The following is a 17,289-nucleotide window of genomic DNA, read 5'->3' as shown; positions in this document are numbered from 1 at the left end:
CTCCTTCGAATCCTCCCACTTCCTCCAGACCAAAGGGGTAGGCATGGGCACACGTATGGGCCCCAGCTATGCCTGTCTCTTTGTTGGCTACGTAGAACAGTCCATCCTCCATAATTACATCAGCACCACTCCCCACCTCTTCCTCCACTACATTGATGACTGCATTGGCGCCACCTCGTGCTCCCGCGAGGAGGTGGAGCAATTCATCAACTTCACCAACACATTCCATCCTGACCTTAAATTTACCTGGACCATCTCTGACACCTCCCTCCCCTTCCTAGACCTCTCCATCTCCATTAATGACGACTGACTTTTTTTTTTAAAAACAGACCCACCGACTCCCACAGCTACCTGGATTACGCCTCTTCCCACCCTACATCTTGCAAAAATGCCATCCCGTTATCCCAATTCCTTCACCTCCACATATCTGCTCCCAGGAGGACCAGCTCTACCACAGAACACACTAGATGGCCCCCTTCTTTAGAGACCGCAATTTCCCTTCCCACGTGGTTAAGGATGCCCTCCAACGTATCTTGCCCACATCTCGTACCTCCGCCTTCAGACCCCATCCTCCAACCATAAGGATAGAACGCCACTGGTGCTCACCTTCCACCCTACCAACCTTCGCATAAACCAAATCATCCATCGACATTTCCGCCACCTCCAAAACGACCCCACCACCAGGGATATATTTCCCTCCCCACCCCTTTCCGCCTTCCGCAAAGACTGTTCCCTCCATGACTACCTGGTCAGGTCCACGCACCTCTACAACCCACCCTCCCATCTTGGCACCTTCCCCTGCCACCACAGGAATTGCAAAATCTGCGCCCACACCTCCTCCCTCACCTCCATTCAAGGCCCTAAAGGAGGCTTCCACAGACAAAGTTTTACCTACACATCCACCAATATCATTTATTGTATCCATTGTGCCCGATGCGGTCTACATTGGAGACTGGACGCCTCCTAGCAGAGCACTTTATGGAACATTTCTGGGATGCCCGCACCAATCAACCACACTGCCCTGTGGCCCAACATTTCAACTCCCCCTCCCACTCTGCCAAGGACATGGAGGTCCTGGGCCTCCTTCACCGCCGCTCCCTCACCACCAGATGCCTGGAGGAAGGACACCTCATCTTCCATCTCGGAACACTTCAACCCCAGGGCATCAATGTGGACTTCAACAGTTTCCTCATTTTCCCTTCCCCCACCTCACCCCAGTTCCAAACTTCCAGCTCAGCACTGTCCTCATGACGTCCTACCTGCCTATCTTCTTTTCCACCTATCCACTCCACCCTGACCCTCACCTTCATCCCCTCTCCCACTCACCTATTGTACTCTATACTACTTTCTCCCCACCCCCACCCTCTTCTCATTTATCTCTCCACCCTTCAGGCACTCTGCCTGTATTCCTGATAAAGGGCTTTTGCCCGAAACGTCGATTTTACTGCTCCTCGGATGCTGCCTGAACTGCTGCGCTTTTCCAGCACCCTCTAATCCAGAATCTGGTTTCCACCATCTGCAGTCAGTCATTGTTTTTACTATATCCCTCCAAACCCTTCCTATTCATATACCCATCCAAATGCCTTTTAAATGGTTGCAATTGTACTAGCCACCACCACTTCCTCTGGCAGCTCATTCCATACATGTACCACCTTCTGCGTGAGAAAGTTGCTCCTTAGGCCTCCTTCATATCTTTCCCCTCTCACCCTAAACCCATGCCCTCTAGTTCTGGACTTCTCCACTCCAAGGAAAATACTTTGTCTATTTATTGTATCCATGCCCCTCATGATTTTGTAAATCTCTATAAGGTCACCTCTCAGCCTCCACACTCCAGGGAAAACAGCCCTAGCCTGTTCAGCCTCTCCCCATAGCCCAAATCCTCCAACCTCAGCAACATTCTCATAAATCTTTTCTGAACTCTTTCAAGTTTCACAACATCTTTTCAATAGGAAGGAGACCAGAATTGCACACAATATTCCAACAGTAGCCTAACCAATGTCCTGTACAGTCGCAACATGATGTCCCAACTCCTGTACTCAATAAAGGAAAGCATACCAAACACCTCCTTCAATATCCTATCTCCCTGCAACTCCACTTTCAAGGAACTATGAACCTGTACTTCAAAGTCTCTTTGCTCAGCAACACACCCTAGGACCTGAGCATTAAGTGCACTAGTCCTGCTAAGATTTGCTTCCCCAAAATTAAACTCCATCTGCCACTTCTCAGCCCATTGGCCCATCCGATCATGATCCTGTTGTAATCGGAGGTAACCTTCTTCACTGTCCACTACACCTCCAATTTTGGGGTCATCTGCAAACTTACATACTGTGTCTCTTATGCTCCCATCCAAATCATTTATATAAATGAAAAGTAGTGGACCTAGCACAGATCCTTGTATGACTCCATGGTCACAGGCCTCCAGTCTGAAAAACAATACTCTACTACCACCCTCTGTCTTCTACTTTTGAGCCAGTTCTGTATCCAAATGGTGAGTTCTCCCTGTATTCTGTGAGATCTAACCTTGCTAATCAGTCTCTCATGGGAAACCTTGTCGAACACCAGACTGAAGTCAATATAGATCACATCTATTACTCTGCCCTCATCCATCCTCTTTGTTATTGCTTCAAAAATCTCAATCAAGTTAGTTAGTGAGTCATGATTTTCCCACGCACAAAGCCATACTGACTATCCCTAATCAGTCCTTGCCTTTCCAAATACACATACATCCTGTCTCTCAGGATTCCCTCCAACAACTTGCCCACCAACGATGTCAGGCTCACTGGTCCATAGTTCCCTGGCTTGTCCTTACCACCTTTCTTAAACAGTGGCACCATCATGAAAAAGTCTTAACTTTGATTCCTTCATTAAATAACAACTCATACAATTTGGAATTTCTCCAAGTAGTCAGTATTCATGTCAAGTCTTGATTGGTAACCAAACTACAGGAGTGTCACAACCAAGGTAACTTATTTTTACCGGGCAAAAATATATGCATACACAGCAAGGAAGACCATAAAGGGGATCCTGGTTGAAGTCTTCTTCCTTAGCGTACAGTATATAGTTCACTACATTACAATTTCTCAACCTGGCAAAAGTTGGGCATATTAAAAACAAAGTTTCCATTTGCTAGATGTTTCAATTTGCAGAAGAATAAAATGCTGACTTACTTGGGATTTGTTTTTTCACCCCGATTTTGAAGCTCATGAAGAATTTCTTCTCCATGCAGCAACACTTGAACTTTTTGATGTTCATGATCAAATGACAACAACATATATTCAACCTAGTGGACGAAGCAGAATTGAGTAAGCACCAACATTAACATAAGTGCTACAATGAACACATAACCAGAATAACAAGGCCTCAAAATTGTCTAGTGTGCAAATATTTTCCGTCAACTAAAAACAGAAATAAGCATCTGTTCGAAATTATCATGCTGTGCTTACAATGACTTTGCTGATCTTTAGGCAATCAATCATTAATCCAGGACTGCTGTACTTCTGTTTGTACTAAGAAACAACTGTCATGACGATTTATCGAATCCAAGACAAATGGTCTGTGGGCTTTTTGCACCCCCCTAAAATGTATTCAGTCCTTTACATGAACCCCAAACTAAGTTTTCAATTTAATCTGTCCAAAAATTGTAAAGGAAGTGGAAATTGAGATTGCGCCTCAAATGTCCCACAAATTAAAAGATGGGGGTACAGTGATGTACAGAGAAAAAAAAATTGGAGTAGTTTCTGAAACCACTCAACTTCAAGTCACACAAGCTAAGATTACCAACTCCTGCCCCACCTCAATTGTTGTACATTAGACGCAGGAAGCAAACACTTTTACAAGGGGACTTCAAGTAGCTTTGTAGTACCCATACTGAGACAGTGACTTAACCCTCAAGAATTCAGATGAAAGAAACACCAGTTTCAACTTGATCAATGAGCAAGCGAGCTTCAAACCTTATCATTCGCTTGCAGAATTGTCGGCAAAATAGATAAGGTCTCGAAACTTACTTGCTTCAAACCAACAGGAGCAAATTACTGGAGATGCTAGAATCTGTACTGACAGCAACAAATGCTGGAGATCACAGCGAGTCAGACAGTATCCATGGTGAGAGAACAAGTTAATGTTAAGTCTAGATGACTCATCAGCCTTGCTCTCGCTCCATGGATGCGGCCTTACTCGCTGTGATCTCCAGCAGTTGTTGCTTCAAATAATACTGGCAGAAAAGACCAGCTCCATTCTGAGGCTGTACTCTATTTTGTTTTTAGTAACACTACCATGCCAACTAGCACTCAGATTTTAATGCCCAAGACTATATATCTCAAGGCAACACATTATGATCCATAACTTCCCTGTCCAGTACATTCTACTAACTGATGCAAATGTGTTGCTGGTCAAAGCACAGCAGGTTAGGCAGCATCTCAGGAATAGAGAATTCGACGTTTCGAGCATTTACATTCTACTAACTGAACCAGATCTCAGAGAATTGTAGTCAAATGTATCAGGATCAACATTAGGCATGCTTTAGAACACAGTGCAAACCTAGCAAACACGTTAATACACAAGACTACTTATATAGTAAACACTAAAATCACTAAGTTACAGAGACAGAGACAATCAAGTGATCCCCTGACCAAAAGTGCAAACAAAGATAAAAAGGTGCCCGAGCAGTTTCCAATGCCTTTTAAAAAACCTGGCACGTTCTTCAATCATTGAGCTCCATGCCCTTTTTGTCTTTGTTCCAGAGAGTATTTCCAGCAAAAGCTCTCAATCTCTTGAGATAAGCACACTGTTACTCAAGTTCCATCACTCCCAGTGTTGGTGACTAAGTTTAAGATTTAATCAAAATTACTCAGAAGTCCCAAATCTTTCAGTCTGATAGAACAGGGCAATTGGAAAAACTGATCAGGTTTCTGTACCCACCAAGAAACCTATAATTAAGAATTCTATTGTAATCACAGACAAAAACATGCATCATCAACTTTTAACTCTAGTCCTCCTCAAAGCCCTGCACATATGCAGACAAACAAGTGTTACGGGTGGAGAAAAAGGCTTTGGGGAAAGACAGTTCAATAGCACTAATCTGCAGGAGATTCAACAAGATATTACTTTGCTTCTTCTCAGTCCTTCTATTCTGCAACCTTCTCCTGCCAAAATCATCTCAGCTGTTTACTGTAGACATGGGACAGCTGGCACATTATTGTTTAGTCTCTCAGTTGCTGCTTAGGGGCCTTAAGAATAACTAGCTATGTTCCAATTTTGTAACTTCCCTGCAAGAGGGAGAGCACAAGAGACAGCACAATGCTGTCTTTTTCAATTCTGGTGGATCTTGGGTCACGCTTGACTCAGACAGGCTGTCCACTTGCCCATGAGTGAGTCGAAAAATGTAGTGCTGGAAAAGCACAGCAGGTCAGATTGCATCTGAGGAACAGGACAGTGGACATTTCAGGGATAAGCTCTTCATCAGGAATGTGGAGGGGAAAGGGGGATGAGAGATAAGTAGGAGAATAGGGGTGAGGCTGCTGTGACGAGGGGGGTAGATAGCGATAGGTGGACGCAGATGAGAGGTAATTGTGATAGGTCGGTGAGGAGGGTGGAGCAGATAGGTAGGCAAGAAAATGGACAGGTAGGATAGGTCAACAGGGTGGTGCCAGGTTGGATGGTTGGATCTGGGATGAGGTGGAGGGACGGGAGATTTGGAAACCAGTGAAGTCGACGTTGATGACATGTGGTTGGAGGGTCCAGAGGTGGAAGAGGAGGCATTCTTCCTCCAGTTGGCGGGTAACTTTGATTTGGTGGGGGAGGCAGCCCAGGACTTGCATATCCTTGGGGAAAGTGGGAGGGAGAGATGATGTGGGCGGTTAGCTGCAGGGCAGTGAGGTTGTTTGGTGTGCATTCCAGAGATGAGCCACACAATTTACCCCAATGGGAAAAACCAAAACAGGCAGAGCAAAACTCTCCTGAACACAGCCACAGTTCCAATTAGTCCCCATTGTTTTAACAGAACAGTGTAAATACGATTCAAAAAGAATTCCAGCAACTCATTTTAAAACTGAAAAATTTTCCAGTTCCAGCTTTGATCTACAATCCAAAATTTTATACAATGGTATTCGCAATAGTTCCACTGAAGCACACATACATGTGACATACATATAACTGGAGATTATGTTAACTGCAGCTCCCTTCCCTGCAACGTGTAAGAGCAACAATACGCATCGCCTCTTGATGTTAGATTCCCAGTTATACATCTGTCCTGATATTAACATATTACTCTTTCTTGATTGCCATTTCAAGATCTTAAGAACCTAAACTAACACTGCTGTAAATCGAATGGAATAGGTCACAAAAAGTGCTGTCATCAGCTCAGGGCAATGAGAGATTGCCAACAAAATGACATTACGACAAAGGGAACTTTCAAGGACTTAACGCAAATTACACAAGAACTGTTTCTAGTTGTGTGCCACAAGTGTCAGTACTGGGTCCACTGCTTTTCAATGATACAAAATGATTTGGATCTGAACATAGCAGCTATGATTAATACATTTGCAGATGACACCAAAATTGGAGGTGTAGTGGACAGTCATGAAGGTTACATCAGAGTACAATGGGATCTTGTTCAGATGGGCCAATAAGCTGAGGAGTGACAGATGGAGTTTAATTTAGATAAATGTGAGGTGCTGCATTTTGCAAAGACAAATCAGGGCAGAACTTATATACTTCATGGTAAAGTGCTGTCAAGTGTTAGTGAACAAAGAGACCTTGGAGTACAGGTTCATAGTTCCTTGAAAGTGGAGTTGCAGAAAGTTAGGATAATGAAGGGCAACGTTTGGTATGCTTTCCTTTATCGGAAAGACCGAATATAGGAGTTGGGAGGTCATATTGTGGCTGTACAGGACATTGGATAGATCACATTTGGAATAGTGTGTGCAATTCTGGTGTGTCTGTTCCAAGAAGGACATCGTGAAACTGAGAGGGTACAGAAAAGATAAGGATGTTGCCAGAGTTGGACGGTTTGAACCACATGGACAGGCTGGATAGACCTGGGGTGGAGTGGGGGGGGGGGGTGGAGAAGGTCAGAGATGGAGAGGTGATCTTAGATGTATATAAAATCATAATGGGCATGGGTAGGATGAATACACAAAGTCTTTTTCCTTGTTTTTTTTTGGGGGGGGGGGGGTGCAGGACAGGGGAGTCAGACAGCATAGGTTTAAGGTGAGAGGGGCAGGCATTTTAAAAACAAAGGGACCCAAAGGGCAACTTTTTCTCACAGAGGGGTGGTGAGTTTATGGAATGCACTGCCAAAGGAAGTGGAGGAGGCTGGTACAAATACAACAACATTTAAAAGGCATCTGAATAGGATGGGCTTAAAGAGAGCTATGGACCAAATGGGACTAGATTTATTTAGGATATCTGGTCGGTATGAATGAATTGGACTGAAGGGTCTGTTTCCATGCCGTACATCTGACTCTATGACAAGCAAACATGCAATTTATCCTTTTGCCTCAGAATGATGAACGTATTCAGAAGGCTGAAGCAATTACTACTGCTAATCTAATGGTAACTTTGTCTTTTTTGAATCTAATAAACTGGCTTCTAAAAGTAATCCCTGAATTAGCATTAAAATAGCACAGCATTGGTTTATGATGAACAGTTAATGCATGAAATATGGAAAAATCAGCAACTATATTCCATCGTGACACACTAGTTGTCTGCAAATCATGCCTTCTGTATCAACAGACCTTTAAAATGACTTGCTTCCTTTCCCCCAAAACTTGAGAGGTCTATATAACCGGAAATTGAAAAAGGGAATGGGGCACACAAAACCTTTCCAGCCACATTCACAGCACCAACGTCTCTTCATCTTACACTTTTCTCTGTCCTTTCACCTCGTATTATTGCAGCCAACCCACTCACCATCACTTGCAGTTTCCCCATCTACCCATCCCACCCTTTCAGTACAACTTCCCAAAAGGGAGTAGTTGGTTCTCTTGCATGCTTCGAACCTGCTCGTTTATAGCCAACCCCCTGGGCAGAAAGCCCAGCTTGAAGTTCTAACTGCCCAGATGTTGTGTCCAACTGGCTGAACAAATTAACTGTAAACCAGCAGTCATACCTTACTTAACTCAGTTTCTGTCTAAACATGATACCAGACCGGCTACATTTTTTAGCATTGTGTTTGAAATCAGTTTGTAGAAGTCTGTATTCCATAAACTGAATTTACAGATATTTGATATCATGTGATTACTTTTGAAACTACAAAAATTTGCTTTTCTGAATAGGGGAGTGTTGAACACACCATGACATTATACCACATGTATGTGACAACCCAAGAATCAACTATCTGAAAGTATGGTTTGCAAACATCAAATAAACAAACAATCCTAAATCTGATTTAGATTAGAGCATTAGATATAGACCTAGAGGAAAAGGGTGTCAAAATTTGCACATGATCGCACAAATGATATAATTTCTGAAGAGTTTAAAAGAAGCATTAAAGTTTTAACAGTGACAGTTGGAATTCAATGATGTGACACATTTTGTTTAAAAATAGAAGAAAATTAAGAGTCAGATGTACAGCATGGATTGAATAGAAGTTGTCTCAGCACCATGGAACAACAAAGGGACTTTGGATCATAGATTTATGAAGGAACATTTGGTTTCATCTTATCTCAAGAAATAAATAACGAAAAAAATCTAACATCTCAACCTACATAAACTAAACCTCAATCTCTAACCTCAGAGCACCATTTGCAATACTAAGCACATATTAAGCAGCCCTGATATCTATTCAGAAAATGTATCTACACTGTCTGTGCTCCTCAGCACTCCCTTGCTTTGTTAATGTATCACCTTTACACTTTTCAGTGTTAAATTGTATTAGGTACATTTTAGTCCAGTCCAGCTATTTAAAATATTCAAAAACTCAAAATCTACCAAACTACCGATAATACTTGATCCTCTTTTCAGCTGCAATAATTTAGCTTGCATTTTAATGACTGGTGCTAAAACAGTTTCAGAAGTGTCACTGAATGCAGGAAATACTGAACATCCTCATTTTCCACAAAAAACAACTTTCAAAGCTATACCCTCATAATAGCCCATGGTAAAGCAGATAATCCAATATTTGGCAGATACGAAAAAGTAGCCAATGTTTATAGGAATATTCATTTTCCATCACACTGAAGTCACAAACTCAGATGTACAGCATGGAAAGAGACCCTTTGGTCCAACCTGTCCATGCTGACTATATATCCCAACCCAACCTAGTCCAACTTGCCAGCACCTGGCCCATATCCCTCCAAACTCTTCCTATTCATATACCCATCCAGATGCCTTTTAAAATGGTTGCACTTGTAATAGCCTCTGGCAGTTCATTCCATACATGTACCACCCTCTGTGTGAAAAAGTTGCCCCTTAGGTCTCTTTTACATCTTTCTCCTCTCACCCTAAACCTATGCTCCCTAGTTCCGGAATCCCCCACACCAGGGAAAAGACTTTGTCTATTTACCTTATCCATGCCCCTCATGATTTTGTAAACCTCTAAGGTTACCCCCACCCCAGCATCAGACGCTCCAGGGAAAACAGCCCCAGCCTACTCGACCTCTCCACGTAGCTCAAATCCTCCAACCCTGGCAACATCCTTGTAAGTCTTTTCTGATGCCTTCCAAGTTTCACAACATCCTTCTTACAGGAAGAAGACCAGAATTGCATGCAATATTCCAAAAGCGGCCTAACCAATACCCTGTACAGTCGCAGCATGACCTCCCAACTCCTGTAACAATATTCTGACCAATAAAGGAAAACATACCAAATGCCTCCTTCACTATTCTATCTACCTGTGAATCCACTTTCAATGAGCTATGAACCTGCACTCCAAGGTGTCTTTGTTCAGCAATACTCCCTGGGACCTTACCATTAAGTGTCTAAGTCCTGCTAAGATTTGCTTTCCCAAAAGGCAGCACCTCGCATTTATCTGAATTAAACTCCATCTGCCACTTCTCAGCCCATTGGCCCATCTGATCCAGATCCTATTGTAATCTGAGGTAACCCTCTTTGCTGTCCACTGCACCTCCAATTTTGGTGTCATCTGCAAACTTACTAACTACGCCTCTGATGCTCGCATCCAAATCATTTATGTAAATGACAAAAAGTTTGGAACCCCGCACCAATTCTTGTGGCACTCCACTGGTCACAGGCCTCCAATCTGAAAAACAACCGTCCACTACCACCTGTCTTCTTTCTTTGAGCCAGTTTTGTATCCAAATGGCTAGTTCCCCCTGCAGTCCATGAGCTCTAACCTTGCTAATCAGTCTCCCATATGGAACCTGACTGAAGTACACATAGATCACATCTACTGTTCTGCCCTCAATCCCCTTTGTTGCTGCTTCAAAAAACCCAATCAAGTTTCTGACACATGATTTCCCCACACACAAAGCCATGTTGACTATCTCTAATCAGCCCTTGCCTTTCCAAACATATGCACATCCTGTCCCTCAGGATTCCCTCCAACAACTTGCCCACCATCGTCAGGCTCATTGGTCCATACTTCCCTGTCTTGGCTTTACCACCTTTCTTAAACAGTGGCACCACGTTAGCCAACTTCCAGTCTTCTGGCACCTCACCTGTAACTATCAATGATACTAAAATCTCAGTTCAGTAAGAGGCTCAGCAATCTCTTCTCTAGCTTCTCAGGTACACCTGATCAAGTCCTTGAGATTTATCCACCTTTTGTGTGTTTTAAGGCATCCAGCACTTCCTCCTCTGTAATATGGACATTTTTCAAGATGTCACCATTTATTTCCCTACATTCTCTATCTTACAGTACCTTTGCCCCAGGAAACACTGATGCAAAATAGATGTTTAGTATCTCCTCCATCTCCTGCTGCTCCACACAAAGGTTAGCTTGCTAATTTTTGAGAGGCTTTATTCTCTGCCTAGTTACCCTTTTGTCCTTAATGTAATTGCAAAAACCCTTTGGATTCTGCTTAGCTTTGGCACAGAGTTCTCTCGTCCCCTTTTTGCCCTCTTGATTTCTACTACCTTCATACCCTAAGGATTCACTCAATCTATCCTGTCTATACTTTTTTCCTTTTCATAAGCAAACCCTCAATTTCTCTAGTCATCCATCATTCCCTGCACGTACCAGCCTTTCCTTTCACCCTAACAGGAATATACTTTCTCTGGATTCTCGTCATCTCATTTCTGAAGGCTGTCCTTTTATCTGCGAACATCTGCCCTCAATCAGCTTTTGAAAGTTCTTGCCTTATACTGTCACAATTGGCCTGTAGGATTAGGATAAGGTTTTAAAAAAAGGACACATTTTGAAGAAATAGATCACAAATCACAAAGTGAAAATGTGTATTCAACATGACATGCGAGTTGGTGGACCATTCTGGAATTCTTAATTTACACTTCCTAGACCTCAGTACAAAATTAAAAATCTCAACACCAGGTTATAGTCCAACAGGTTTATTTGGAAGCACTAGCTTTCAGAGTGTTGCTCCTTCATCAGGTGGTTATGGAGTATAAGATTGTAGGACAGTTATAGCAAAAGTTTACAGTGTGATATAACTGAAATTATATTTTGAAAAATACCTGAATTGTCTGTTAAGACTCATATTTTAGAATGGTCTGAAACCAACATACCCAAAGTATTGATCTCTTCATTGAACACATTTTGGGTCCTTCGTTCAAAGCAATTCAGAGAAGATTTACGAGAGAAGATTTACAAATACCTGAATGGACGGTTATGAGAGAAAAGTTTGGAGAGGCTAACAATATACCATTGGGAGATTAGAAAGGGACAAGATAATCGGATTCTTCTTATTCACTCATAGGATTTGGGTGTCACTGGTTGGATCTACATTTTTTGTCCATCAATGAATCCTTTTATGGGAGAATATAGTTTTAAATGGCAAAGTACTAATTCTAAGGACAGATGAGATTTGTTTTTCCTCCATGGCATCATGAGTTTTGAGAACTCCTCAAATGGTTGAAGCAGAACCTGATTTTTTTTTTAAATGGCATAAGTTGATAGATTCTCAGTAGATAAGGGGTAAAAGGTTACTGGAGGTAAACAAGAAAGTTGAAAATTGAGCCATCATCTTGCTGAAAAGGTGCAAGAGACTGAGTGACCTACTCCTGCACTTAATTTATACATTTGTAAGGTATTCAACCAGATAGCCTAGATTATACAAATGGATAAACTTTCATTTTCCAACAACTTCATTTGCCAGAGTTTTGTCCACTTAACTTTTCAATCGTACTCTGCAAAATCCTGCTTTCATCTCCATAACTTACTAACATACTGTTATCAGACATACAAATATATGCATTAAATGCATCTGATCAATTTTCTATTTACTACCTGATGGTCTATGTCACCAAGAATTGGATTGTCGCTTTCCCACTTAAATTGCTCTTCAAAAATAGAACAGCTTCAAATTCCAGAATTACATGGGTAACTATAGTACTAAATAACATCCCAAGATACAGTCAATTCATCAGTAGTGGTATGAGAAATGGGAAAGCAAAGTCACATTCTATGCAAATTATTATTATATTATACCAACATCTATACATACACTAAAGTCTTATTGTAGAAGAGTACACTGCACACTAAGAACAGCTGTCTATTGACTCAAACCAAAGCAACCATGACTATTTTCAAGAGGGATGTTTAACTGCCTTTTTAAGAAAACTTTGTGTAGCCCAGCGCACAAACATTGTGCAAACCAACTCTCATGTAATGGCAAATTATGAATCTTCAAACCTTATGGAATAGAATGTCTAAATTTCAAAATATTTATAGTTGACGAATAATACAGCACAAGAGACATCCTACTGCCTAGAGTATATACCAAAATTATACAGTCTATGCTTGTCCCATTTTCCTGCTGGAGGCCCATAGTACGTTCTGACATTAAAAAGGTACTTGAATGAGCACATGAAAGGTTTGAGCTTCCACCTCAACTACCCTCCAGACAGTGCATTCCAGAACCCCTCACACACAGACCAAGTCCTAAACTACGAAAGCAACCACCCCAACACACACAAAAGGAAGTTGCATCAAGACACTGTTCAAAAGGGCCACAACACACTACAGTACACCAGAACTGCAAAAAGAGGAAGAACACCTATACAATGTATTCGCCAAAAACGGATACCCCCGCAATTTCATCAACAGATGCCTAAGGGAAAGACAACAGAATGAGGACATGCCACAACCCAAAGGACTAGCCACACTACCATACATCAAAAACATTTCTGAACTGACAACCAGACCACTGCGACCACTAGGACTCAAACCAACAGCCACTCTCAGACAACAACTCACCAGGACGAATACCCAGCATGAGCAAAACCAATGTAGTGTACAAAATCCCATGCAAGGACTGCACAAAACACTACATAGGACAAACAGGAAGACAGCTAACTGTCTGCATCCATGAACACCAACTAGCCACAAAACGACATGGCCAGCTATCCTTAGTAGCCACACACTCAGATGACAAGCAACATGAGTTCGACAGGGACAACACTACTATTATAGGACAAGCCAAACAGAGAACAGCCAGGGAATTCCTAGAGGCATGGCACTCATCAACAGATTCAATCAATAAGCACATCGACCTGGACCCAATATACCGGCCACTGCAGCAGACAGCTTGAACTGACAACCGGAAGCGGCAGATACAAATCACTACAAATGCTGGAGGAAACATCACAGAAGCGCTTCGCAGGAGGCTCCCAAGCACTGAGGATGTCACCTAGATAGGGGACGAAACGACTGCAACACAAATTCCCAGCTCGGCGAACAAAACCACAATAACGAGCACCCGAGCTACAAATCTTCTCCCAAACTTTGAACCAAGTAAATCTCCTATGCACCCTCGCCAGTGAACATTCTTTTTATTGTGTGCTGACCAAACTGGTCACAGTAGTCTAGCTGTGACCTAACCAAAGTTGACCTCCCTGCTCTTATAGCCTTTGCCATGACTGATGAACACAAAAGTGTCCCATTTGCCTTCATAACTAACCAATTAACCCACCTTCAGGGATCGGTGCACAAACACCCCATGATGCAGCACAATGTGCACAAAATTTAACTTAATGAAAAGTTTTACTTACGTACGTGTATACAAAGAGCAAGTTCAAAAAAGGGGGAAAAAAATCATACACCTCAAAAATATCAACCCATACCACAATTTGTAAACTAAATCAAAAACATTGCAATTTTAACAAAATGAATTGTGACTAGGAGTTAAAAAGGTTGAAAAACAATACCATAGAAACTGTGTGCTTAGCAAGCTTAGGGGAATTTTCCTAATCATGTTATATCTATGTCCTCTAGACAGAGAGGATAGTTACTTTAAAACATTTATTCTGGCTAAATCTTCATGGTTAGGCAGGTTTATATTTCCCATGTTTGTTTTGACTTGGAACAATGATTTCAAAGTAAACGTACAGGCACTTCAAGGAAATACATGGACCAAGTAAACTTTGCTTCCGAAGGAATTGGCATTGCCCCAATGAGCTGAATGATCTGTCTGCTCCATAAATTACCATGATTATTCAACCAATACTAACCACTGCATTGTAAACTGTTGATTTTTACAGTGAACAAAACATGTTGACAATATTTTAACTAACCAGTCACATGATCACAAGAATCAATACAGAACTATTTCCAAACAATGACCTGCAAGATACATGTACAAGAGTTAACTCTCCATCAACAACTCCCTGCAGGATACCCAGGAGTCTAAAGCATCATATCAGAATCATACACCACTCAACAATATGTCAAGTTTCCACATGTAGCAATCAGCATTAGTTTACTAAACAGCAACTTAAAAGACTTTGCATTTACAACAGAATGCAGCTAGATGTGCCATCAAGGGATATTCAATGCATTGTGTATCTCTTCCTTATCACAGAACTGAGGGAGTGATATAGAGGTACATCTTTTGAATAAGATGTTAAACAAAGGATCAATATGCTCTTTAGATTAAGATGAAACATTTCATCACACTATTCAAGAAACTGTAGGTCCATTATCTCCAGTGTTCTGACTGATACGCACTCTTAAGCAGATTACATGATCACTGTTTTTGGGCCCTACTGTGCACAAATTAGCTGTTTTGAAATTAGTGACTATAATACAAAATGACTTGGAAAACATTAAGCTAAAATAAAGATACTACATAAAACCTAAATTTTATCTCTCTTTTTACCAGAGATCACAGGATATTGAATGCAGGAAACAAATTGTAGGACATCAACTCTTCGGGCACAAAATATCCTCATGACTCACCTATTTTTAATTCTTGCAAGAAATTCACAGAATGTTTATTATTAAAAAAAACAGAAAATGCTAGCACGTTAACAAGTGAATGTTTTAGGCCAATGATCTTTGGGGGAAAAAAACTGAAAATCAGCGTCTCCCCTTGACAGGCGTGATTATTTCAGCGTTTCCGCCTTCATTTCAATGTTTTCAGTTTGTGTTTTTTTCCCCCTAAGTCACTGCTTCCCTCCGTCTCCACATTTTTCATAAAAGGAGGTCACTGAATTAAACACGAGTTAACAGTTAGGAAGTTTTACTTCAGTCAGTGATCAAAGGTGCACTTTTGGCCGTTTGTTACCCATGCTGAATTTGCACGATTTCGCAGGCTCTGGTGGTTTCAGAGACAAGCTGATGTTGTGAGTGTAAACCATGTGAGAGCATACAAGGGGGAGGGCGCTTATCACAAGAGCACAACTATCAACATTGCCTTTCAGAAGCCAAGGGAGCATAGATTGCTGGATGTCTAGAATTTTCTACTGCTCGTCCCCACGGCCCCATCTAGCGCTTTGACCGGTGGCCGATCGAGTTTGTACGAGAGGAGATGGTTCCAGAAGGAAACACACAGGACCCGCTGGGGAGGTGGGTGGGGGTAAAGGTGAGATCTGAACACAGGTCTTTACCTCGTCTCCCCACTTCAGCACATCCTTCTGGCGGTCCTTCACTTTGTGATAGATGTTAAGAAACTGGATGATGCCATGCTTGCGGACGTGATCGGCGTATCTCTTCGTCTCTTCCCAGTTCAATGGCGACCCTTCCGACAGCAGACCCATCACTATCGACTGAAACGGAGGGAGGGAGGGAGGGGGGGGTTAGTCCCGGTTTAAAACAACGCCGCGGCACCTGAACACATCACCCACCTCTTCCACAGCTCGATCCATCAAGGAGCGCCCCGACAACGTACATCCATCTCCAGCAGCACAGAAAAGACCTTTGGGCGAGGAGTGGGGGCTCACTCCCGCCACCTCAAGCAAAGCAGCACTCACCGCCTTCAAGGTATCCTAGAGACAGCTCAACGGACGCTCCCGCGACTCCCCCGCTCGTCGGTTCAGCCGTCCCGCAGGCACTGCCGCACTCGGTGGACTGTCACCACAGCGACAACCGGCTGCCTACTCGCTGCTGCGTGACTCCACGCCTCTGCCCGCCCAAAGGCGCTACTCAAAGCCTTCAGCGGGACCACCTCCAACCTCGCTCCCTCACGCTCCTCCTCCTCCTCCTCCACGACAACAACACCGGCGCATCACGTGGCCCGATTCTACCCGCCCCCTCCTCTCCGCTGCCCAGCCCCCTCCAACGCTCCTCCGTCATTGGTGGCTCCGCTCGAGCACGAACACGCTTGTCACGCGACCCCACTCTCCGTGCAGACCGGACCGCCCCCTTCTCGGCTGCGAGGTGTTGTTTTTTTTCCTCGACCCCTTCCGAAAGGCAGTTGCGTCCCGTCCTTTTCTCCACCCACTTGGTTCGAGCGCGATTGACCTTTCCTCTCCTCTGCTCCTCCCCACCCCTCCCCCCCAAAGAAAACACGCCGGTGGTCTCACGCAACTGCCAACGTCACCTGACAACAATGCCCTTTGTCTAGCCCCTGCCTCGAGCCCGCCACACAGAGGCCAACGGTCATTTTTCTCGCGCGCCCAGTGACTCAGCATTTTCTGTCTCCCCGCCCCATCGCATGGGGTCCCAACTCTGTCGGTCTATCTACCAATAAACGTTCCTTCGCTTAACTCGACACAATCTTTACTCCTAATAGTGCGAGGTAAGACTTTTGGAGTGGTGACCGTCACGGGTGTCGTAAGACAACAATTCATAGATACATAACACAAAATTACAGGTGTTTGCCCGATGAGATTCTGACTGACCTGATTCTGTTAGTCGTCGAGACTTTACCTTTTTACAACCTTTTGGACGCTGTTGCCTCAGTGCATATTTCAAGGATGTTGTTATTTTAGGGGAGT

The 17,289-nt window shown here is 43.0% G+C and overlaps 1 protein-coding gene across 1 annotated transcript in view; it reads right to left on the bottom strand.

Annotated features, from left to right (window-relative positions):
* gclc (glutamate-cysteine ligase, catalytic subunit) overlaps positions 1-16,511 on the bottom strand; it is a 72,550-nt gene extending 56,039 nt beyond the window's left edge. The window contains exons 1-3 of the mRNA XM_060821587.1: positions 16,324-16,511; positions 15,961-16,119; positions 3,168-3,280 (exon numbers count right to left, since the gene is read on the bottom strand). Of these exons, the coding sequence (XP_060677570.1) occupies positions 3,168-3,280; positions 15,961-16,110 (263 nt within the window). The 5' untranslated portion in view covers positions 16,111-16,119; positions 16,324-16,511. The remainder of the gene's footprint in view (positions 1-3,167; positions 3,281-15,960; positions 16,120-16,323) is intronic.
* Positions 16,512-17,289: the final 778 nt, after the last annotated feature.

The sequence above is a fragment of the Hemiscyllium ocellatum genome, chromosome 3 (assembly GCF_020745735.1).
Source record: "Hemiscyllium ocellatum isolate sHemOce1 chromosome 3, sHemOce1.pat.X.cur, whole genome shotgun sequence".
NCBI lineage: Eukaryota > Metazoa > Chordata > Chondrichthyes > Orectolobiformes > Hemiscylliidae > Hemiscyllium > Hemiscyllium ocellatum.
The sequence above is the reverse complement of the archived record's forward strand: the minus strand, read 5'-3'. Positions and strand labels throughout refer to the sequence as shown.